This window comes from Amyelois transitella, chromosome 17, assembly GCF_032362555.1.
Source record: "Amyelois transitella isolate CPQ chromosome 17, ilAmyTran1.1, whole genome shotgun sequence".
In the NCBI taxonomy this organism is placed as follows: Eukaryota; Metazoa; Arthropoda; class Insecta; order Lepidoptera; family Pyralidae; genus Amyelois; species Amyelois transitella.
In genome coordinates this window covers 7142328-7167347 of record NC_083520.1, presented here as the reverse complement: position 1 = coordinate 7167347, position 25020 = coordinate 7142328, and the positions used below count along the sequence as shown (strand labels likewise).

The window sequence follows — 25020 nt, the reverse complement described above, 5'->3', positions numbered from 1 at the left end:
GATCTATTGCGTTTCGTTTGGTTGATAAATTCATCGATAAAACGTTAGTATTTATATTAAAATGTTTATTAAAATTATTATAGGTAAGTCAATATTAAGCTAACGTAGTTTTAATCATTGAGTAAAGTTTTTATTGCAATATTATGAATATTAAAAGAAAATTAATAATATTTATTTATTATAGCTAATATTATAATTATCTTTTAGTTTTATTTAATAAGTTTCATTAAGATAACTAGCAATACATAATTATAATGTTAATTAAAAGTTGTAATTAAATATATATTTTGTAATATTTTCACATATCAAAGTAACTTTAGTGTTGACAATTCAATACAAGACAAATGAATAAAGCATTCTGTAATTCTTTATATTGGTTTTTTTTTATACTGACTCAATTTTACGAAACTACCTCCGTAGCACTGCATGCACGCGTGACGATGTTTTTATCGTACGAAAAACTATCCTAGTCTCATTTCACGTCAAAATAAAAAGCGAAACAGCGATAGCTTTTCGCGCGATAATAACATCGACGCGCGTGCAATGCTACGGGGCTGGACTGGATATGAGTAGTCGTAACCTCTTCACGGTATTTAATGAATTATTCTTCTTAAATATCACGTGTAAATAATAAAGGCGACACCCAACTGCGAATTTTCGAAAACGTACTGTTGTTGAACGAGATTTGTGAACGACACAAGCGTTCCTCAGACGGATAATTAGGTGACTTTGCACTTACTTCCTCTAACTGCCAAAAACGCATTAAATCATGCTCAATATCAACTGCAGATTGAGTTTCAGAATCAACATGTGTAAAGTTGCACTTATAAATGCTTGCGTGTATTACTATTACTACGAGTAGTACTAGTGATTTACTTATATCATAAATTGGACCTGATATTACCCGAGTAAGTTTGTGTCACATATTAATTCCCAAAATTGATCACACCGAATGTTGTGATGTGAAAGAAGATGTAGTTACAGGAATAGAAAAGGGTATGTTAAGATGGTTCGGTCATGTGGAGAGGATGAATGAAAGCAGGTTGACTAAGCAGATATACAAGGAGAGTGTGGAGGGAAAGGTCGGAGTGGGAAGACCTAGACGAACGTATCTTGACCAAATTAAGGACATCCTGGTAAAGGGTCAGGTCAAAAGTACCCGAAACCGCCGAGCTTGTATGAAGAGAGTTATAAATGTGGATGAAGCGAAGGAAGTATGCAGAGATCGTGGCAAGTGGAAAGAGGTAGTCTCTGCCTACCCCTCCGGGAAAGAGGCATGATTTTTATGTATTATTATTATTAGGTACATCTAATAAAAATAAATGCACTGCAATTAGTAACTACTAAATTGCGGAGGTCTATTTGCATTTGTTCCACGTCCATAGAGAATAGTAAGAGTTAGTTTTTTTACAATTCTAAATGTGAAAATTAAATATTGTAATATTGGCAATAGAATTAAAACTAATAAGTACTTAGATCTTTTGCGTTTCGTTTGGTAGATAAATTCATCGATAAAATGTCAGATAGTTGTATTTATTTTACAGTGTTTAATAAACTTATTATAAGTCAATATTAAGGATACGTAGTTTTAATCATTGAGTTAAAGTTATTATTGTAATATTGTGAAAATTAAAAGTACATTAATTATAATATTTCTATTATCTCAATCCTATCTGAACGTGACATATCAATCTTTTCAAGACAGCTCTGTCTACCCCGCAAGGGATATAGACGTGATTATATGTATGTATGTTTATAATATTTATTTATTTTAGAGCTAACATTAAAAATTCTTATATTATCTATTAATAGTTTCATTAATGTAACTAGCACTACATAATTACAATGTTAATTTAAAGTTGAAATTAAATTATATTATTTGTAACGTTTTCACATATTAAAGAAAGTTTTTTTAATTTTAAACCTTCAACGAAATTTTTTTTCCTACATTCGGTTCGGCTTACGTTAGTAAAAAGAACCGAAAGTAGGTAAAGGTAACCAAAATGGCGTCTAAAAAATGGACACTGTGTGAACTGACGATATTATACTTATCGCCTTCTTTTATAGAGCAAAAAGAAAGAGATGGTTATATTATTATTTAGGCGACAGACACGCAACCTCGCGTCACTATTTAAATCTCAATTCTATCATTAAGCTACCAAACAGCTGAACGTGACCTATCAGTTTAAAATAGAGTAAGATCCCAGAGCCGTAAGACACAACTTATTTTCTAAAGAATGGATCTTTCGATTCTCAGTAGTCTTTCATGTACTTTTAATACCTGCATGTTTGTGAGACTTGCCCGGTGACACCTGCGCAGGTACCAGGCGAGAAAGGTAACTAAAAATCACAGTTACTTAACTTAAATTTTTATGACTGATTTTTATATATATTTTATAGACTATTACTCTGAAGTCATATCAGAGAAGTCAGACGCTTTCCATGCGCCAGAACTTTTGTCAGACGCTTTAAAGCTCTATCAAAAAAAAAATTACCTAATTTATTTTTAAATGTCTGACTTTTATATAAGTATGTTATTCAGATAACTATTACAAAGTTGTATTAAATCAGTCAGACAGTTTGTAATGACCAAACACCCCTTAAACACAAGAATTACTCAGCCTCGAGTATGAGCGCGATAGCACAATGCGCATGCGCGTCAGAGTAAAATATCTAATATTTGAAAAGTACTTACTGTTTTCAATTTCATATTTTTGCATATCTATTCAAATACGATGAAATTTATAATTAAAATAATAATTAATCATTTTTAATATGATATAATATATTGCATATAAATAGGGGAAAATGAATTTTTTTGTAGCAATAGCCTTTCAAAAAGAATGATTTTTATTTTATTTAAAAAAATATATCTATTATAATAATTTAAATAAAAAAATTATTAATTATGATTAATCAATTGAATAATTATTTTATTGTCTCTTTATCATCTTCATCATCAAAATAATCAGTTGAATTTTCATCATTTATTAAATCTCTATACTGTCCACTCAAGTCATCGTCCTCATCATCAGTTAGATTGTCGTTGCTGGCAGAATTTTCCGTAAAAATAAAATCATAAACAATTAAAAAATAGTATAGTAATAGTAAACCTATAACATATAAATATAAGTGAAAGGCGACTAAGGGATAGGCTTACAAACTTGGGATTCTTTTTTAGGCGATGGGCGAGCAACCTATCACTATTTGAATCTCAATTCTATCATTAAGCCAAATAGCTGAACGTGGCCATAGTCTTTTCAAGACTGTTGGCTCTGTCTACCCCGCAAGGGATATAGACGTGACCATATGTATGTAGTCTACTTTAATTTCGACACCACCGCAACGGCTTCGATGGTCCAGTGGTTAGCGCGTGAGACTGTGAAGTTGGCGGTCCGAGTTCGAGTCCCAACAATAACAAGATATATATTAATTTTTATTAAAAATGTTTTTTTTTGTGTTGTTTGAGTATTTATTAAAAAAACTGAAAATCAAAATACTACATATAATCATACGGTAAAAATATTATGTCTGTACATTTAATATTTTGACTGAAACAAATAGAGAATTTTTTTTTACATTTTTTGTCTGTCTGTCTGTATCAGACTGTATGATTAAGATTCAACTCGAACTTTACGCGGACGACGTGGCGGGCAACAGCTAGTATGCAATATATTATTATATTTTAAAAATGATTAATTATTATTTTAATTATAAATTTCATCGTATTTGAATAGATATGCAAAAATATGAAATTGAAAACAGTAAGTACTTTTCAAATATTAGATATTTTACTCTGACGCGCATGCGCATTGTGCTATCGCGCTCATACTCGAGGCTGAGTAATTCTTGTGTTTAAGGGGTGTTTGGTCATTACAAACTGTCTGACTGATTTAATACAACTTTGTAATAGTTATCTGAATAACATATATAAAAGTCAGACATTTAAAAATAAATTAAGTTAATTTTTTTTGATAGAGCTTTAAAGCGTCTGACAAAAGTTCTGGCGCATGGAAAGGGTCTGACTTCTCTGATATGACTTCAGAGTAATAGTCTATAAAATATATATAAAAATCAGTCATAAAAATTTAAGTTAAGTAACTGTGATTTTTAGTTACCTTTCTCGCCTGGTACCTGCGCAGGTGTCACCGGGCAAGTCTCACAAACATGCAGGTATTAAAAGTACATGAAAGACTACTGAGAATCGAAAGATCCATTCTTTAGAAAATAAGTTGTGTCTTACGGCTCTGGGATCTTGGACTAAAACTGTTGGCTGTGTCTACCCCGTAAGGGATATAGACGTTATTATATGTTTGTATGTAAGTATCAATCAGTATATATCTGTGTAATTATCTTATTATTCATCTGCTACGACACGAGTACATACACTAGCGCCACTTTGACAGTTGCCGACCCCATTTGACATATGCCATTTAAAAAATTGAGTTGGCAACACTAACACTGACGTCATCGTTCATCAATCAAAGCATTAGGGATGCGATCCTATCTGAAAGAGATCGATTGTTAAATAGATTCGAATTGTAAACGGATGTATCGATTCACTTAATAATCACAGTCTTAAAGATGTAAATATAAATCCGTTTTATAATGTAAATACATATCCATTTTATTAAAAACAAGATAGATAGTTAGCACAATAACTGATCTGCCACCATTAAATCAGTTTTTATTAGTTCAGGTAATTCGATAATAACAATCATTGGTTCCCGGCACCAATTATAAAATCCTTATCTTTCCCATGGATGTTGTAAAATGCGACTAAGGGATAAACTTAAAAACTTGGTATTCCTCTTTAAAACGATGGGCTAGCAACCTGTCACTATTTGAATCTCAATTTTATCATCAAGCCAAAAAGCTGAACGTGGCCATTCAGTTGTTTCAAGACTGTTGGCTCTGTCAATCCCGCAAGGGTCATTTGTGTGATCTGTGGATTTTATTACCATATCAAAGACAAGTCAGGTATAGAAAAAAGAATTTATTATCAAAATCTATTTATAACCTACATTATAAAGTTAATGGCTAACTCAGCTAGCCTCTTATGAAGGTTATCATAAGAGGCTAGCTGTGTTAGCCATTAGTATCGTCATGGTAATAAAATCCGAATTAAAAAGGGTGAAAATTCGATTAGCTGAATCGATACAGTACTGTAATCATCAGTATAAAATAATTTTTTTTGGACTCGAATAATTGATCCTACGATTAATCGATCTCAAATCGCCATCCTTCCTTACAAAACAGTGGTGTTGATTGAAATGAAATGTTGTAAAAGTTGTGTTTTGGTGCAAATTATGCAATTAAATCGCGACAGTTGTGCGTGATAGAATTATAACTTTCCTTCATCAAAAATGTCTCACGAAAAAGAGCTATTTATTTCGGTACCTCGTTCTTGTATTGGTGATTTTTACAGCAAATATCTTAATTTGGTAGAAACTTTTTACTGTGTCACATTATGTGAGGCTCCAAGCATCGTAAAAGATAGACCTGAATACGTGTTCTTCAAAGTCATATTTAACTTGAATCCAGCTGACGGAAGCTTTAACCCACGCGAATTAATTGGACGTATACAGGTTTGTAACAAATGTTTATTCCATCACTCCATCTAAAATATCATCAAAATCATGATTTCTATCATTACTCGTCATTGTCTGCCATTGTCATATTGCAATTATGATCGTCGTGTAATAGTGGGCGTTAATATCACATCGCGAGAGTCTTTTGCTGCGAGCAACTATTATATTATCAACAATAAGGAAAGGAACAAACAAACAACAGCCGCTCGTTGAGCGAATGTTGAAAAACGGGTATTAAACCATGTTAGTAGTTAAAGTATGAAGCAAAGTTCAGTTTTTTTTTAGTTTTTGAGTAATCTGTCATTATGATACACAAAACAATATAAATTTGTCAAATAACACCATATTCTCACAAGTTAGTTTTACTACCCTTTTCAACTGTGAAATGATTTCGTTGTATGATAAAACCTTTTTATTTAATAACATCAGAGATAACATAAAGGCTTGTTTAATACATGTAGTATTTATGTATACTATATTGTCATTCATAGACCTTTTTTCAGGATGAATGATACTCTTACAATGTCCTTCTCAGCTTCAGAGTTTATTTGTTTCTTTTTCATGCTTTTTCCACTCAATCAATATTGAATCTTTGTAAGTACCTAGATGTAAACTGAATCCTAAAACAATTTAAAATACCTACAAAACTTTTTAGCATTCAGTCAATAGGTACTAAAAAAGTTTAATACATGGCACATACTTCAGAGTACAACAAAGTTCAAAGTATTAATATTTACTGGTCTGAGAGGAAATTTACTACTTTGCAAAAATCACCATAAGATCACCTGTTAACACTTAAACTAATCTACAAAACTCAGAAAAGAGTCATTGTAAGGTCTATAGCCGGAGAGGATTTGTTGTCACTGTATCTATTCAAACACTGACATGGTCACTCTAACTGTGGTCCACCGCACATAAAATAATTTGGACCGTGCACAGATCCCTAATCTCGGAATTGCGATAATTCTGCAATCTAAACAGTACTTAGGCTCTTCTTCTATTGAAATAAATATAACAAAAAAGCCTAGGTTTCTTTCACTCGAATTAAATAGTAATCACGCAATGCGTTGCCTCACAGAATTGACTTTGGAATGCTTTGATCTTTACTATATATTAGATTAAAGCTAAAATGACACCAAACAATGCAGGTCTGCACCTGTACCTGTACCCACTCTTTTGTTAATTAAATATTCAATGTTGGATATTTCACACCAAATTTTTGGAAATTATACACAAGAATATAGACCCAATTATTGCATAGAAACCAACCAACCAAACCATAAAAACAAGGATTACAAAACTATATATATTAGGTGGCTCCACCCTACTCGGACTATGGTATGACAATAAGATGTATGCCAACACAAAGTTATTTCAATCCCTTTACTACAAAAACAAATCAAATTTCACCATTACTAAACATTAGTCTTTGGTAGTATGTTAATTAAGAGGAAATGATTCTATTTTATTGTTTCTTTGACTTCATTTAGTATGTCAGTAGAATGGATGAATTGCTGTGGAAATGTTGTTGATCTTATCATTAATGTATGGGAGTCAAGAATAACATGGGTTGTGATATGAGAGAAGATAGTTTGTTTATTGATAACTTCTTCGTTTCTATTTTGACATTAGAATTATGACGGCCTGAGTTTATTTAATCACTATCGGCGACGGATGCGGCCGTCGAGACGATTTTCGACATGACAGAGGTCAACACTGCGGCGGATTGTTTGGGGGCCGCCGGGTGCAGTGGGCGCGCAACCCGGATCTCGGTGCCACTGCCCCGCTTCCCCTTCACTGAGCGGGCCCGTGCGTGGAGGTGTGCATGCGCCAGCGCCACATGCTAGGCAGTCTCCGCGCGGAGTACGCCGCGTTCGCACACGCGCTATGCCACGCCACACGCGCGAATTCTAACGCTATTATGTACGCGATCGACAACACCCAGGTGAGCGCGAAAATATTCCCCGTAGGAAGTACATCTACTTTGATCCCCGTCGCGGAGGCTGGTTATCCACACGTAGCGATGTTCAATCGGCCGATTTAACTATCCCGGAAGTAGAGCCGGTTCGTTAACGTCATGTATGCTAATTACCTTCGACAGTGTTCGCGTATCACCAACGAAAATTGTATTTTTCGAACATAGTACATGTTGTGATGAGTTAATTGAAATAGTTTATGTTTACGCTGGTGTTGTGATGTCCCGTCGCAAATATGACAGGATTGCTGTTTTCCGGACCTGTGACGGGTTAGGTATCTAGGTAATCAGTTGTGAGCATGACATGGCGTGTAAATCGATTTGATAGTATTTGGTCACCTCACGGTGTTTTAATGCAACGTCATTTCATCAATGTTGTTTTTGTAAGGCATTGTGAAAGTAGTAGTGAGTTTTATTAATTAATGTGCATGTCGTCTTCATCAGTCGCCCGTGCGAAGTGTCGCAGGTCCGGTACTGGTGTTATAGCGAACTTTCACTCGAATGCCGAGAGCTCCAGTAATTTATGTTTAATCCAATATCTGTGATGGAAGATCGGATTTATGTTTTAGGTAAACCATATAATTTCTTCTGAGATTCTCTCTCGATGTAGGAGCGAATCCAAGAAAATATTGTTTTTATCTAATTATCTAGTTCTTTTATTGTTTACCAGTTAACTGGAAGAGATCCCTTCATGGGATAAGTCCGCTATTGCAAGTGATTTATTTCTTTTAAAACTAGGTATTATTATTATTTCTTGTAACTGTGTTTTCTGTGCAATAAAGATATTATATACAAACAAACAAAATAAGTTCTTGAAGGAGGTTCAAGATCCCGGCGAATTTCTAACACCTAACTTTCCTATCTACGTAGGAAAGTAGTTAGGTCAAATATAAAATAGATGAAAATTGTAGGTAGGTATTTTTAATATACGAAATAATTACCCAGAAAACAAATGTAGAGTAATATAATCTTCCTACCTAATACAATAGATAATAAAAAACATATTATTCTTCTTATTCTTTATTTATTATCATAGGTATGTTTCTACAAAAATAAAGGGGTGTAACATAATATATACTTATGAAAATGAAAACTAAAACTGGCAAAATGAAGCAGGTATTTTCTAATTAAATCCTTAATTTATTGTTACTAATTTAGCCAAATTAAACTTCCAATAAAATAAAAATTGTTATAAGTAGTCAGATTTTGTTTGTCCCACTTTTTTTCTCAACCCCATGCCTGAGCACGAGTCCAAATCATATATTAAGACAGTAAAAATCGAGTGTCTTTGCCTTACATATTTTTCCAAAAACTGCTAGGGGGCGATTAAATAACAGAAACTGAACCAGAAAAACAATTTTTGGAATTTATGTATGTCTGGGACGTTATAACTTCGAAACTATACAACTGATTTGAACGCGATTTTAACAGGTGGATTACATAGATTCGTTGTTAAAACTTTGTTTCGTCATAATCGGTAAAGGGAAATAGAAGTTTGGTGAATTGAAAATTTTCTTCAAGCACTACTTCAAAACTTAATAGAAGTCGAATGCGGTTTGCATGAACGTCCCCACTATCACTGTAGGAATGGCTATTAGAACCTAATGACCCCGTAATAGACTGAGTCTACTCTTTTAGAGACAAAGATGTGATAGTGGGTATGAATGTTTGTTTGATACCGTAACTATGTAAAGGCTAAATAAAATTGGCACCAGAATATGTTACTATAGAATCAACTGCCTATAATTTTGTTGTAGTTCTGGATAATTGAATTGTAGTTTCCACAGTTTACGCGAAAAGCGTCCAGCACGCGGGCAACAGCCAGATATTTCTTTATTTTTAGTTCAATTACAGCCTATATACATATCATTTCGATAAAGATTACGGACTTACTGGTGTGAAGGTTATGAATTCACGGATGTATTGTGGTAAAGAAACAATAACAATCCGATAACATGTCGCAACCAATTCAGATATTATAATGTACAGTATTATGTAATGTATGTATGTAGGTACCACGTTATAACTCCAGATTTAGTAATTAACAGTAGTAAGTACCTACATACTTCTACCATCAAATCATATCTGCATACAAGAATATGCATTAGGAAAAATGGTAATGATGAACTTTTTTTATGTGAATTACTTACTGATTGGTCAAAGAAAAGTTCAGGAACCTAATAACGAAATTCAGTTAATAAAATTAGCCATGTGCGTGTTAGCCTGAGCTGAGCTGAAAAACGTGTATTGCATGGAAGGAGACCCCCTCAAATATTCTATTTTTAAAATTTTTATTATTTGTTTTATAGCGGCAATTTAAATACATAATTTGTGGAAATTAACGCTTTCTAGCCATGACGGTTTATGTGATATATTCGTAGCTTTGTAACAGACACTTTACTTCACTTGCAAGAGCTAGAAAAATGGGAAATGGGGAAAAAATTAACCCCAATAAATCCCAACTAATACCAAATAATACTAATATAATAGTAATATATATGCAAAATAATAAATGCAAAAGTAGGTAAGTTTATTTTACTTTTTGTCATCTCATCATGCGTTATCTTCTGATCTAATCTTCTTCAAATTTTTCGTATACTATAAGCTACTTTTTATTCCGATTAAAACTATGATTCTCGTGGGATTTGCGAAAAACCTGTATTCTTTTGTAAGTTGCCCTAAATTCGCAGGGGCGCTGCTCAGCTAAGCTAAGGTTAAGAGCTAGTTACGTATATATGATAATAGGACAAGTGATGAAATTGCGAAAATACGACAATGTTGGAACGCATTTTAAATATATCGACATTTTTTCCTACACCATTATCATCACTTGTAAGGAAAATCCCTTGTGTTATTAATAGATCAACCTAATTAATTCATTATCATTGCGACGCCGATGGCTGGTGCAAAGCTAGGAAAAATATTGGTTCACTTTAGTTCAATGTTACATTCCAACGGTTTCGACGCTCGGAAGGACCATTATTAAAAAACCTCTTTTGTAATGAGTTATTCGCTTGGAATAAATGATTTTGTAGTTTGTAAGTGCATCATATAAATAATGCCTTGGAATATGTAATTATGTGTTACATATATCCGTCCTCGTATTGGTAAATACTTATATAAAGATTGATTCGAAGTCATTAAATCCAACGTAAGAAACGACCTGCCGCATTTAACAATAACAAAGTGTTTTTTATATAAAAATAGTTCTTTGGCAACCTTCTAAAGCTAAGTTATATCCGGTATGATTACACTCTGATGTATTGAATGTCAGTTCAGTAGATGTAGATAGTCAGGCATCGAACTTGCGACAAAGGCAGGCCTAGATGCCGTTAAATCGATAAACTATATCTTACTTATTCTAATACCTAATATATAAAAAAAATAAATAAATATAGGTATATTTTTTATATATTATACAGATATATACGGAAATTATACAGATTAAGTGAGCTTCGAAGTCATTTCGAAACTTGTGTTACGCGATTCTAACTTGACGATACTATTTTTTATAATAAATATTTAAGAGATAAACATCCATGACCCAGGCCAATTAAAAAAAGCTCGTTTCTCATCAAGCCGGGTTTCGAATAATTTTTCAGAATTGAAGAAATTTGAAAACTTCGACAGCAAAAACAGTACATAATTAAAAAGAACGTCATACAAAAGTACACGTGTGGGGAAACCCCAAGGAGTTATGTGTAATCAGAATAACCGCTAGAATAACTCCTTCAATGTTTTCAAAATAGTTTGGTTTTACCTAACCCATATAAAAGAATAATGGTTTTGACATCCAGTTGCCTAAATGTGGAGATTTCCTTACGATATTTTTCTCACCGCAAAAGCATCGGCTAGCAATCAAACTAATGTAGGTATGTTAAACTTACATTGATAAACAATCGGATCGGTAGGATCCTTAAAACCCTTCAACCTCCGGCGCTCTATAAATTTCAATCCAATATTCAATAGTACATAATACTCTTATCAATGTATGCTTTATGCAATTTTTTTTATTATAAACCTGAAATAAGTGTATTTAAAAATCTTCTTATTAAAACTAGAGGAAGTTAAACTAGTTATCAGTTACAGGTCTTAATTTCCATTGTATAAAAAATTTACTGGAGCGAATTAGTTATGTAATGAGAAGTAATAAGCAGCTGTTACATATATTTCTTGTAATTGAGATTTACTTTTGGATTAAATAAGCTCTGTTTGCACTCAGTCTAAGGCTCCAAATTTGCTGCGTTTTTCTGCTCCATCCTGCGAAGTTCACCTAAAGAAAAGATTTTCGTGCACATTGTTCGCGGAAAACATTTGGCTTATGTCATTTACGAATTTTCTATATTGACATGATTATAATTCCGATCTCAACAAGACAGATTCAACCGTACGCGCGTACGCATCTTTGACATGCGCTTATGACTGCCTGTCAAAAATGATTGCAAGTGTTGCGATGGCGGCCGTTTGCGAGGTCTCTAACTAGAGATCATGTAGGTAATAAATAACATGCATGCAAATCGACCGTGTGTTGACAGACTTGTACTTAATTCCCAAAAAAATTACGAAGACACTTATTATCATAAAATTTGACATCAGGAGTGATCGGCGTCCCGATTTACTTCTCACCTTATAGGTCATGATCATGATAATAATCAATTATTTAATAATAGATAACTATTATATGATCGCTTATATCTAATCTCAAATGAAAAGAAATTTGTTTCGTCTTTAACTAAATAGGTATCATTGTTGACGAGAGATTATTTACCCTTCATTAATTTCATTATCTTATCAAGTTTGTTGTTCATCTTTGCATTTCTAATTAAAATATTTTTAAATTTCCATTCATCCAAATTGAAAGGTTGTTAACCGGACGAGGTGGAGTAGAGACAACGATATACCCGTGTGTCAAACTAGAGCATTAAAGAAATAAAATTTGTAATTTGGCGATATATAAAGAAGAATGTTTTTACTGATATGCGAAAATACGGTGACGCCTACTGATATCAATTGTGCCAAACAAAAGACAATCAACTCGTTGATGTGACGTGGAGTCAATCAAAAAAATATTGTAATTTAACATTTATTGCGGTATAATAAGACTCATGATAATTTACCAAATTGTCACGACTGATGTGGATGTGTGCATTTCAAGTAAGTAAGTACCTACATGGAAATGCGTGTATTTGAAGTGAGTCGCGTGCTCGCATCCTGTTCGCCGCTGACGCCACATCGAACGAGTCGACGTCGCCCCGATCCTACCTTCCTATTGGTCACTCTTATCTCTGCAACAAACACGCGATAGAATTTCTCCTTACAAACGGAACTAATTTGTGCCCACGTACCTACCAGACAATATTATCGTTATCGGTCGTTCAATTTATAAATGCACTAACTTGTAGAGTGCAATATAGAAAATGATTGCAACTACCACATGCAATATGCAGAACCGCCATTTAGATACATAATAATTCCGAAATTGCATTCCTTCAATTCAATTATGTATTAAACAAAAGAGCGCGCATTTTGATACATTAATGTGGTTTCTGACGTCAGAACTGTGAATAATTAGATACTTCTAGTTTCTTGGGAGATAATTTTTTTTTATACAGCCAGTATCAACTGCGCATTAAAATTTAGAACCTCTGTTGTTGGTTTGCATTATGTGTAATGTTTGTTGATGTGCAGAAACATCGTGTATCGTTTTTCTGTTCACGTGCCCACGTCAGTTACTAAATCGAAACGCTTTCGCTTGAGGTGTGTGAAGAATATAGGCATAGTCATGCATGATGGAGATAAAGAATCCTGAATACATCGTGCCTGTAATAATGATTACGGGCTCCCCTATTTTAATACGATTTGTCGTATTTTACAAAAGCTTCTTTAGAACCAAGAATCTTTTTTAAGGTCAGGTTGAAAAAATCGCTTACCTCACGTAAAATTATCGGAAGGGTCGCTCGTTGGCGTTACAGGCAAGTTTCCGGGTGACGCTTCAAGTTGTCCATGGCGGTTAAAGGGTTAACAGCATTCGATAAACATTCTTGTAGGCAAGCTATAGTTCAAGTTCTTTTAGTTCAACGCAGTGAAGCCACGTTAGCGTGATGATTATCCTATTATCACGCTTACGTAAATTTGATAAATGAGAAAATAAACCTTATTTACTAGCACTGATTTAGTGCTTTATAAAAAATATCATACTTTGAAATTGCATAAATTACCACAGAAACAACGTGATTTAAAAAAATTATTTGACAGAAAGCTGAATTGGACTCTGTCCTACCTTCTCTTAAACTACTGATGCAATCATCATCATCAATCACGCCTTCAAAATCAAAAGCATGTTAAAAAGCATATCTTGCTGCAGCGTAGTACCAGATATTTGTACCTATTAAAGGAACTATTTAAAAAGCTCTTATATTGTTGGGTGGGACACCACACAGTGTCTTTCTTTGTACTTATCTCGTTAAGGCAAAACCGCATTTTTATCATACATCCTTTCTTTCTTTGTTCGTCTTCTTCCTCCTGGCTATAGTACCGGTTTCATCCTCACCATTCTTTCATGCCGGAACATGTCTTTGACCATGGATTCTGGATTGGGTGAGTCAGGTTTTTACACGAAGCGACTCCCGTCTGACTTCCGCAGCCTTTATAGGAGTACCTATAATCATGGTTACTCATCAAGTTGCCTGAATGTGCAACCTTCCTCTCTTTGTTCGTTGTTTTACTACATATGATTCGGTCTTTCATTATGTGCATTCAACTTTTTGTTTCATATTTTGTAAATCGCTTACGCTAAATGTATAATTATTTAAACAAACTAGGGCAGGATATAGATAAAATGAGTGAGAAAATTAGCACACTAGATGACTAGACCTCTTGTGGGATTAAAGCGCCCGGATATGAAAAAAGACACATAAACACTAAGATTAAAATACAAGTTCAAAGTATAAAGTGCTAAACATAAACTTTGGACTCACAAAAAATATATTTTTCTTTTGATAAATTAGATATTGTGTACATACGTTCGAGCCGCGATTCCGATGCTTTGATAACAACAAAATATAAAATAAACACAATTTCAACACATTAGGAGACTATTTAGCAAATCAGTTTACGGTCTTAATAACATTTTTGGTTCATCCAGATACTTACCTATAGGAAAAGCGACCAGGAAAAATAAACAAATGGATAAGTGAACGTAAAACGCGTTAAGAGCGTAACTAATAAACCAGGAGATTCCAATTGGGTTTTTTTGTAAAACTAAAACAGTCGCTTGAAGCTATGAGGAAATAGTTACCTACTTATCTATTGTCAAATCAAACATACATTGTCTTAGTAATTTTTATTTTCCTGTAGTTTGTTATTTGTAGGTAGTACTTTTGACTGCCTTTCGTTTTGACATCTTATATTTAAGAAAAATAAAATACAAAGTGATCCCATTTTGATCTCTAACGACGAGCGAATCTGATTGTATCAGTGACCGCCACGGCAACTATAGGCTGCGCGCGCGCACCATATTTTTTTAGAAAGTTGCATCCGCTTGCGCGAAGATAGGTGGGGCGTTTCCGATTTACCTTGCGCCCGGATGTAAGATAGTATACTCCCAACAGCCGACACCTACTCATTTTATCAAATATTGCTGATCTCTTCAATATATGCGGATTAATAAAATGAATGTAACCCAGTTAATGATCATTGATAATGTCTGTATCGCCAATAATGTGATCATTTACTGGCCTACAAGCCATAGGTATTGATGAATTGCAATGTTCGTTCAGGGGTATTTTAAACGATTCGCCATTCATTATATTATAATTGAACTGCGATTTCAGTTCATTTTCTCAGTCAACTAGGTCTCTACACGGATGTTGTATGACTAAGATTTATTTTCGATCGAATAGCTCGACATGAGAAAACAGAGCGGACCTACGCTTGAATAGACCTGACTTAAATTAATACACCTTTGCCGAAACCTCAAATATTTTTTCGATTCTGTTAAGCAATATTTATAATACAACCGGTACGTTCGACAGTTGCGCACACGCTAAAGGTCAATGATCATCTGTAGATCCGCTTCGACGCCCTGATGACCCTGTCTTGCCCCAGAGTCGCTTATGGGAAATATTAAGTATATCTTGCTCATTGATTGATGACCATCAAAACGCGAAATGAACACATGCTTATCATTAAAATAAAAAGGTATTTAGGGAGATACTTGTATCGTTGGCGGACATTTAATGATATAAATATGCTATATAACTAAGAAAGATTAAGATGGCATCTCATAGTGCCTAACTTTACAGAAGGATTTCATCTTCGGATTTGGATCGCCGGTATCTGGCGCCCTTAACTCAGATATTCTGCCTTTTTTCAATTTAAGACAGACCCATCAGTCAGTCTTCATAAAAGGTTACGTTCAGTTGGATGGATTAATTATGAAATTAAGATTCATAGATCGTGACAGATTGCAACCTATTGCCAAAAATAAGAATCCGTAGTTAATGAGCATTTTTATTTTTTCCAGAAATATGTGGAGTCATCACTGGGCTGGGCAGGCGAACGTGGGGAAGACTCGAGTTACGATTCGGAGTGTGAAGACGAGAGCGCGCACCGCGCCGCCTCCCGCACGCCGTCCGACACTCTAGCGGCGGAGTTCGCTGAATATGTGACGCTTGCGCCGTTGCCGCAGCCAAACCAGGTACCTACATATGTTCCTCTTTATCGCACACATTACAAATCATGGCTCGTAATCAAAAGTCGTAATGCAAACCGCATAACATAGTGCAATTTTAAACATGCAAAGAGAGAGAGAGGTATAGACAGCTGGTTTTGAAAGGATTGTAAGGTATACATACTATTATAATAATATGGAAAGAATTCTTTTTTGAAGATCAATTATTTTTTTCAGTCTTGTTTCCAATGCCAAACAAGAATGCGACCGTATTTTTTTTAATATCATTTGTATATCTTCTCACAGCATTATATAAACGAATATTATATAAGTAGGTAGTTTTTGTGACAGTTCTTATTGAACTTTTGCCTGCCTATTGATGATGATTGGAGTTACATTGATTTATTTTAACAACATTAACATAACTTTTGCAGGCGAAGATCGAGTTTGCTGTGAAGTTGGGTTATTCTGAACGACTAGCAAGGATAGCTTTACAAAGGCTGGGACCTGATCCCCCCAGGAATGAATTATTGGCGGAGCTCATCAAACTGGCCGCTAAGCAGCCGCCAAGAACACTTTCTCCGCCGCCACCAACTGACCCTGACCCACCGCCCGATAGGGAACAACTTCGCCAAATCGTCATAGATGGCAGCAATGTCGCGATGAGGTAATATTGTGGTAGCTCATAACAAGTTATGTAATTAACCACTGATGCACACTTTGAACGTGATAGAATTGTCACTACAGGCGAGGTCGTTTGTGACAACTTAGCAACATAAATTTATTTAGTAATTCTCTCCAATGGTTTCCACCATTCTTAAAGCACAAGATCATCAGCAACATAGTTTTTAAATTTATGCCGTAATGTGATCTAATACTTTACGAGGGATTTTTAGCAAATCATCATAAATATATATATATGCGTTTAAAGTAATAGATGCGTAAACACATCCACACTCCCTCGTTTGTTTCTTTTAAGTATCTACTTATAAACATTGTAAATAAATAAATTAAACCATTGAGATATAACGTTGTTCATATTTTTTCCAGCCATGGCAACAAAGAGGTGTTTTCGTGCCGAGGAATAGAAATTTGCGTTGACTGGTTCCGGGCCCGCGGGCATAAAGACATCATAGTTTTTGTACCAAAATGGCGCAAGGAGGCCTCACGACCAGACAACCCGGTCGCCGACCGAGACGCGCTCGAGAGACTCGAACGAGACAGAGTATTAGTATACACTCCGAGTCGCCTCGTCGGGGGCAAGAGGCTGGTTTGCTACGACGACAGGTACATCCTCCGACTCGCCGCCGACACTGACGGTATTGTCGTGTCCAACGATAACTACAGAGACCTCGCAGCCGAGAATCCGGAATTCCGCAAAGTGGTCGAGGAACGACTCCTCATGTATTCCTTCGTCAACGATAGATTCATGCCGCCCGACGACCCACTGGGACGATCGGGGCCAACACTCGACGCATTTTTACGCGCACCACCGTCTCGCGCCGATCCTCCCCCGGCGTGCCCCTACGGACGGAAATGTACGTACGGCAACAAATGCAAGTTCCACCATCCCGAGCGCGCCGGGCGCCCGCACAAGTCCGTGGCCGAGAAGTTGTCCGAAAGGGCGGCGCGGGCGCTGAGGGCTCGCGATTTGCACACCGTCAGTTTGCCGCCGGGCGGACGTCCGGCGGACTCCAAGCGGCCGCTGGCGCGGGCGCACTCGGCCGCGCCGCGCCTGGCCGACGCCGCGCTCGCCACCCACTTCGAGCGCGCGCAGCTGCAGCTGCCCGGGCCGTCGCAGCCGCCGCCGGACGCCAACCCGCACCGCAAGCTGGCGCGCCAGCTGACGCTGAACCCGGCCAGCGACCCGCGGCTGCCGCACGCGGCGGCGGCGCGCGTGGCGTCGGCGCCGGCGGGGGCGGCGGGCGCGGCGCTCGCGCAGCTGTCCCCGTGCGCGTCCGAGGGCGCGCTGCAGCACTGGGACGCGCGCCGCCGCATGCATTTCCACCTCGCCGGCATATTCCCCGAAGCTCAAGTCGCGGAAGCGATGGCGGCCTACCCTGAGGAGACGGACGCCCAAACCATGTGCGCGATAATTCTTGCGAGATACAGGCCGAGCGAGGCGAGGCTGCCCCGCCAACCGCCGCACTGATAATTGTGACAGATGATCGAAACTTTTGACTATAGCTCCGAGAGAATATTGCGTTGACGTTTGAATTATTTCGATTTTGAACTGAAATCGAATCGACATTTGAATAGATGAACGACGTAACGGAACATTTGGTGCTCATCGAATGTCGGGTGTTTACAACTAATATGGATGCATATTGTCGATATACATCAATTTAGATATGAGCAAATGTGCCTAAGGTTTAAGAAAATCGAAAATAGTGCCAATCACGCCAATCCGTCACATTACCGTGTTAATAAACAAATATACTTTTGATTTCTATTGTGCACTTCCAAGAAGTGTCATGATAATTTTATTGAAGTTTTAACTGTTATGTCATCTTAGCATAAGAATTGTACAAATTAACTAAAATCTAACATATTCTATGTAAAACGGGGTTACTTAAACTTTAAGGATAACTTTGACTGCAGCCCTACTACTTTATCAGAGTTCTGAAATATATTTAAAACAGTGCCAAACAAAGTTGCATTATGTACTATGTTTGGCTCCACATGCATTTAAACCGTATTGTGGCGCACGGTTAATATAGTAGGGCTATGGCTAAAGTGACCCTAAAGCTAAAGTTAAAGTAACTCTGTTTTAGCCTATTGTCTCTATGTTAAATTTATTAATATTATCCTTCTCAGGTTTGTTTATACACCGTTAATGTATATCGGGTATATATATTTCATTAAATTCCACCAGTGATTCATTTATATTGTTCACTTATCCATCACTAAATTGCGTTACATTAAATTTAATTCTAAACTAATGTACTAATTTTTTGTAAATAATTTAAGCTTGTGTGAGATTTATATGGTCTGTGTGAGATACAATATGTATTTAATTGGTACTATGTACCATTTTATATTTAGTCAAAGCTTTCTGGCTTTATCAAGAATGTTCTTATTGCTTATGTTGAGGTTTGGCCACTATTATTTATCAAAATTTTTTTTCTAGATCATATATGTAAAGACGCCGCGACAAACTTCATGAGTATGAATTAAACATGAAAGCATTTAAATGTAGGTGTATGTCTAATTTTGACAAATCAAGTGTATGGCAGTTTTAATGGAACTGTGAAAGAATCCTGACCAAAATCAATGGGACTAGGAAAATGGATAAGTGTTCCATATAGAAAATACTCCATATTGAAGCAAAAAGCAGCAGGTTATGGTGTCCCATCATCAAAAATTTACTATAAATTTCTGATTGCTATGAATTATATAATTTGGATTAGATATAATGCCATTATTATCATAATCTCTCTCTAATAGTTCAGTAAACATCCACATCGTATGACATTCAATTTAAAAAATATATGAATCAGTTTTACAAATGGCCAATCCTTTTCAGTGTCAACTATAACAATGGCAAGAAATAATATTGACTTAAGACATCTTGATTATGAGTGTAATATAGACACTTATTGTTTGATTTTTATTAAATTGAACTGGTTAAAAATTAATGCAATGCATCAATTGAAATGTAAGATACATTATATCTACTAGTATGCTATACTTAATAATAAACTGTGTATGGCATTATTAATTTAGCATAATTATCAATCAAGTTTTACCAATGCTTACAAATTACAACTGAATATTATAAGTGTTCAAGAATTATAATTTGGTAAAATTTGATTACAATGGTCAGAAGTTTTTTGAGATACATACATAACTTGACATCCCAGCTGACTGGGCTCCTTTGTAAGACCCTTTGATACACCTTGACCAATTGGTTATATTTTCATGTATCTCAAAGTACAACTGACTCCTAATTATTGCATTCCTTGTGGAATGAATAAAATGATACATGTCTTTTTTGACATTTTAGATATTAATTTTAGATAAAATAAAACATCTTTATCCTCGAATGTGATTTTATTTTTTGTAATGCTTCTTATTTAATTCACCCCTAAAAGGATTGTTTGTAATTCGCTTTACCATCATATTCTTGAAAGAGTTTCTAGTAGGCTTTTTGGTACTCAGTTTATTAGAAAATTCTATATAACTCTGTCCAACAAAGTCCTTGCTTAACTTTCCTGATGTCACTGCTTTGTCAGGTACAAATATTCTTGTATTTTTATTAGATCTATATAAATAAGGACACACCAAATTTACTAAGTCACAATTAGCTGTAGAGTTTGTTACATTCTTTACAGAAATACCAGTTACATTTACTTCCATTTTTTCCTCTCCTAAAGAGCAATTTTTTAACACTGCATAGTCTTTTGCGATCTTAAGTACAGTATCTGTGAGATCTTGCAAACTGTTAAGTTTTATACCCAAACAACTAGTTGGAATGCCAAAGTTAATTTCAGTAGTTTTGCGCAAATTAGGACAGCAAATAAATGGTACTTGCTGTTGCTGACAAACTTCTATTACAGGCTGCACTATTAATCTGGGATTGATGGCAGATTCTATCATGACTGCAGTGCATTGTTTACTTTCAATAGCACTACAGCATTCTCTAATACCAAACAAAAGGCCATCCACCTTCCTGAAAATTTATAAATCAAGATTAGTTTTTAACCACTCTTGATTTTTTTTAATTTATATTAGTTTTGTATGTCCAGAATCAACATGTGACTTTTAAGGCGAACAAAGTCGCAGGAAATAGCTAGTCTTTAATAAATGTCTGGATAATAAACTTCTATTTAAAGAGAAATACTTCAACTTATTTATGAGTATTCATTGAATCCATTATATTGCTGTTCATAATTTAAACAAAATGTATAGGTACTTACTGAAATTTTGGCCACTTAGGACGATTTTCTTTAGGAACCATCTTCAATTCTTTCCATTGTGGTTTTCTAAACATTGGTAGTACTAATTTATACTTACTTATTGCCATCTCTAATGAAATTTTATGAACCTCAGATATTTCAGGCCTGAAAAATTTATATTAATATGAACAACATCCCAAAAAAAAAAATTATATTTTCTATGTATTTGATGACTAGATATGCTATTAAGTCATTATAACATACACCTTTAATTGATTATTCATACCCATAGGTACTTATATTTCATAGAGATTTGTATTTCTGTATGGTACAAATAAACTCAACAAAGTACTGGACCGATTTTGTTGATAGGTTTTTTGGCAAGGTAACAGACAAAAGATTCGGAAGTGATACAGGGAGACAACAATATAAAGCGAGCACAGCTGCGGTTAACATGCGGTCTATTTTCTCACTTTAGTACCTAACATACTAAAGTGAGAAAATAGACCTTCAGCAGTAATGAAGGTACCATATAGTAGGCATTATATCTCAAAATTCTGAGGTTTACATATGCATACCTGGGAGAAAAACAGAGTAAAAAGTATGATTGATTTTGAGAAAGTAGATAAAAGGTAGAGAAAATGTGTGTTAGATTGAGAGCTTATTGTGGAGTGGGGTGGGGTTAAATTCAAACCATTATCTGGTTGTTAGCAGGTTAAATGGGTCATTTTGAAAAACATGGCTTCATCGCAAAAAAGAACCCTCCACAAATTTGGAAAGAATGAAAGTGGAAAAACTGAAAGATGATGGAGTAGCAGAAGAGTACCTATACCAAGTAAGAAAATATCCAGAAAGTTTTAGACAAGGATGTATAGTGTCACCGTGGCTATTCAATCTATTCAACTGTTTGAATGATTTGAAAGAAGTTGAATGCGGATTTTCTTAATGAATGTGTTATCCATAATGCCTCTTGTATGCCAAAGACCAAGTTTTACTTGCACCATCCAAGGAGGAATTACAGAAGATGTTAACATTAATGATTGATGCATTTAAATGTAACAGTATGAAAGTTAATGTCAATCAGACTAATGTAATGGTTTTTGAAAGTAATGAAAGGGTATTAGTATAAAAATGGAGAAAGAGTGCAACAAGTGAATGAATTTGTGTATTTAGGCTGTATGTTCACTACAGATGGCAATTATAAGGGAGATATAGAAAGAGTGGCTGGGGGAAATAGAGTAAATGGAGCATTAGGTACATTTCTTTATGACAAGTAGGAGGGTATCAAAAATGCCCAAATGACCGTTCATAATGTTGTGTTACTGCCTACACTTATGAATGGGAGTAAGAGTTGGGGATGGCAGAAACAACATGAAAGTAATTGCAGTTAAAATGAGAGTTTTAAGAACTATGTGTGGTGTTAATTTAAAAGATTGAATTAGAAAATCGATATAAGAGAAATGTGTAGAGAAATATGACCTTTCAAGGACTAAATTTCGAATGTCTTAAAAGAAACATGTTAGGAGAACCGGTAATCGTCGAATATGCATGAAAAACATAATGAGTGTGGAGGAAGCGGGAGAGGTATGCGGGAGATCGTAGCAAGTGGAATCCATAGTTCCTACCCCAATGGCAAACAGGCGTGATGGTATGTATATATGCAAATAAATATTTGATTTAAATTCACCATATATCATGATCTGGCCGACAGAGAACATTTTTAATGGTTTTCTTTAATTTATTCTTGTTGAATTGCTTTTTTTGCCCTCCTACATCACCCATTATGTATAGGTAGCTATTTTATTGTATTCAAAGAGAATATAACCACTAGGTACGTTTTTAATTATACTTTAAAATTATGAACATGGATGGATAAACTTCAAGTTGATTAAATACACAATAATTAAATAGGTACGAAACGAATGAAGTATGAGTATGAATTAATCAGCTTGGCGCAACTCTAAAGAAAAACAGCGACTGTTTGGAACAAATGGAAATTTTAAGGCGTTTATGTTCGAAAGACTCTACACTATTAAATTTAATGGACAACTGGCGGCTTTCGAAAATTGTCGGATTATACCGAGCCGCCATCTTAGATCCGCCATGCTGGGTAATAATGCATTAACATTTCTGTGACGGTGACACTCGTTTATTGTTGTTTGATTTCAAAAACTTTGACCTTATTTTTAAGCAATCTGCAATATTTTACAAATTTATATACGTTTTTACTGGAGCTACTTTGAACAATCACAATCTAAAATAAGTGGAATAGAATAAGGAGGTACAAGCATAATATATTCATAATATACAAAAATTGCCAACTTTCGCCCACGTCCCACCCGGGTAAAATTACTCTGTCCTTCTCCATACTTCACACTATATGTATGCAAAATGAGATCGGTAAAGTTCAAAATTAAAAATGTTTAGGTATTCATTATTATGGGACACTTCATATCACATAATATGTATCTTTTGGTTTCACAACATTGGTTGACGTCAAATAAACACGAACAAACAAACACGCTTTCACGTTATTATATTAGATGGAGATCTGATAAAATCTTAAAATGAAAATATGCTTTATTGAAAGTAGATTGCAAATTTTATGGATGACTGATATGATGATTTATGGATGATGGAAAATGTCTTTACTACCTACTTTTAAAAAATCTCTTTACTTGGAAGCACTATTATTTATATGCAAATAAGGTTATTATATTACTTGTTTCCCTTATTTTACAATAAAATTTATTACTTACACAGTATTGTCACTTAGTAATAATATTAATATTAAGTTGTGTACCTATATAAGGATATATCGCCATAAAATCTCCTTTCTGTTCTGATCGTACTTTTTGTTTAACAAATATCGTTTCACCTGTTTGTGTTGTGCTTGGTCGGTCAGTTCGTCCGTGACTCTGAATGATGCAGCTTGTTTTTATCGAGGGTCCTCTGGGTAATATCGAATTTCGGTACATATTTAATTTCATTGAGAACAATTTTTTGTGTTTTGCTTAATAATTAGTTCTGCAATGCTTCGGGTGTTGTCTGACTTAAAAATGTCCTTTTAATTTTTGCGCGAAAGTTATTTAACCCTTAAACTTCTCCTGGGTTACCGTCTACTGAATCACATTATGACGTGACCCAAAAGAAAAATTACTTACGGGGTAGACCGAGCCAACAGTCTCGATAAAACCAAAATGCTACGTTTAGCTCTATTGCTTACTGATATAATTAGGATATAAATAGTGACAAGTTACCTTACTACTTTATTTATATTACTTACTATTTTTATTACTTACCTCTTAGTCGTTTTATGGGAAAGAGATGGCGTGGTTACTTTTTTGGAACATTTTTCCAGAATCAGTTTTGAGTGAAAATTATTACTTATTATTATCACGCCATTGTATTTACTCGTTTAATGCCTTTTGTATGACAACCTTTGGGGAGACTATTGTATCTTAAATGGGTACGCGGAGTCTACTTCTTTACTGTATAAATTCTTATCTATGGTTCCTGCAATATTGTCTATGAACGACAATATGCCGAGCAAAACTGTGGAAAATGCTATAAATATCGTTAAGTTGGCATTTTTGTTTCTTAGATTTCCTTCCCGAAATTCCCACGGGAGCGGAAAACAGGATCATTGTGCATACGAATTCGCGGCCAAAAGTTATCGAAAGCACGCCTCCCTCAAGCCTTTAAGAAGAACATAAATACTTTATATCTTTCATTCAGGATCGTAACCATATAGGTAGGATTTGCGTTTAGTAAGAATGTGAAGCCGTTGATGTTAACCCATTGCATACAATCATGTCATCATGGTTCGTGAATAACCACGATAATTTAGGTACCTTTGCCTTTTCTCAAGTATAAAAAAAATCA

General features: G+C 35.1%; 2 protein-coding genes across 4 annotated transcripts; one reads left to right on the top strand and one right to left on the bottom strand.

Annotated features, from left to right (window-relative positions):
• Positions 1-5242: 5242 nt before the first annotated feature.
• On the top strand, positions 5243-20283 carry LOC106134314 (probable ribonuclease ZC3H12C). 2 transcript variants are annotated; one of them, XM_013334331.2, is made up of 4 exons: positions 5243-5588; positions 16091-16264; positions 16672-16904; positions 17288-20283. In XM_013334331.2, the coding sequence occupies exons 1-4, from the start codon at positions 5367-5369 to the stop codon at positions 18387-18389; spliced, it is 1731 nt and encodes a 576-aa protein (XP_013189785.2). In that variant the 5' UTR covers positions 5243-5366; the 3' UTR covers positions 18390-20283. The 2 variants fall into 2 exon arrangements, with proteins under 2 accessions (XP_013189785.2, XP_013189786.2); XM_013334332.2 differs by lacking the exon at positions 5243-5588 and adding an exon at positions 7378-7536.
• On the bottom strand, positions 19771-24575 carry LOC106134315 (uncharacterized). Of its 2 annotated transcripts, none has more exons than XM_060948724.1 (3): positions 24438-24575; positions 21157-21300; positions 19771-20909 (listed from the first exon to the last, which is right to left on the bottom strand). In XM_060948724.1, exons 2-3 carry the CDS (start codon positions 21261-21263, stop codon positions 20291-20293), a joined length of 726 nt encoding a protein of 241 aa, XP_060804707.1. In that variant the 5' UTR covers positions 21264-21300; positions 24438-24575; the 3' UTR covers positions 19771-20290. The 2 variants fall into 2 exon arrangements, with proteins under 2 accessions (XP_060804707.1, XP_013189787.2); XM_013334333.2 differs by lacking the exon at positions 24438-24575 and adding an exon at positions 22823-23093.
• Between the last annotated feature and the right edge of the window lie 445 nt (positions 24576-25020).

Bases quoted from the DNA above. Each gene is read 5' to 3' on its own strand.
- LOC106134314 (XM_013334331.2), top strand. From the start codon at position 5,367: ATGTCTCACGAAAAAGAGCTATTTATTTCGGTACCTCGTTCTTGTATT. The intron at 16,265-16,671 runs GTACCTACATAT...TAACTTTTGCAG, and splicing joins CGTTGCCGCAGCCAAACCAG to GCGAAGATCGAGTTTGCTGT. The intron at 16,905-17,287 runs GTAATATTGTGG...TATTTTTTCCAG, and splicing joins GGCAGCAATGTCGCGATGAG to CCATGGCAACAAAGAGGTGT.
- LOC106134315 (XM_013334333.2), bottom strand. From the start codon at position 22,917: ATGGGTGATGTAGGAGGGCAAAAAAAGCAATTCAACAAGAATAAATTA. The intron at 21,301-22,822 runs GTGAATTTAAAT...TAAATTTTTCAG, and splicing joins CGGCCAGATCATGATATATG to GCCTGAAATATCTGAGGTTC. The intron at 20,910-21,156 runs GTAAGTACCTAT...ATAAATTTTCAG, and splicing joins CCTAAGTGGCCAAAATTTCA to GAAGGTGGATGGCCTTTTGT.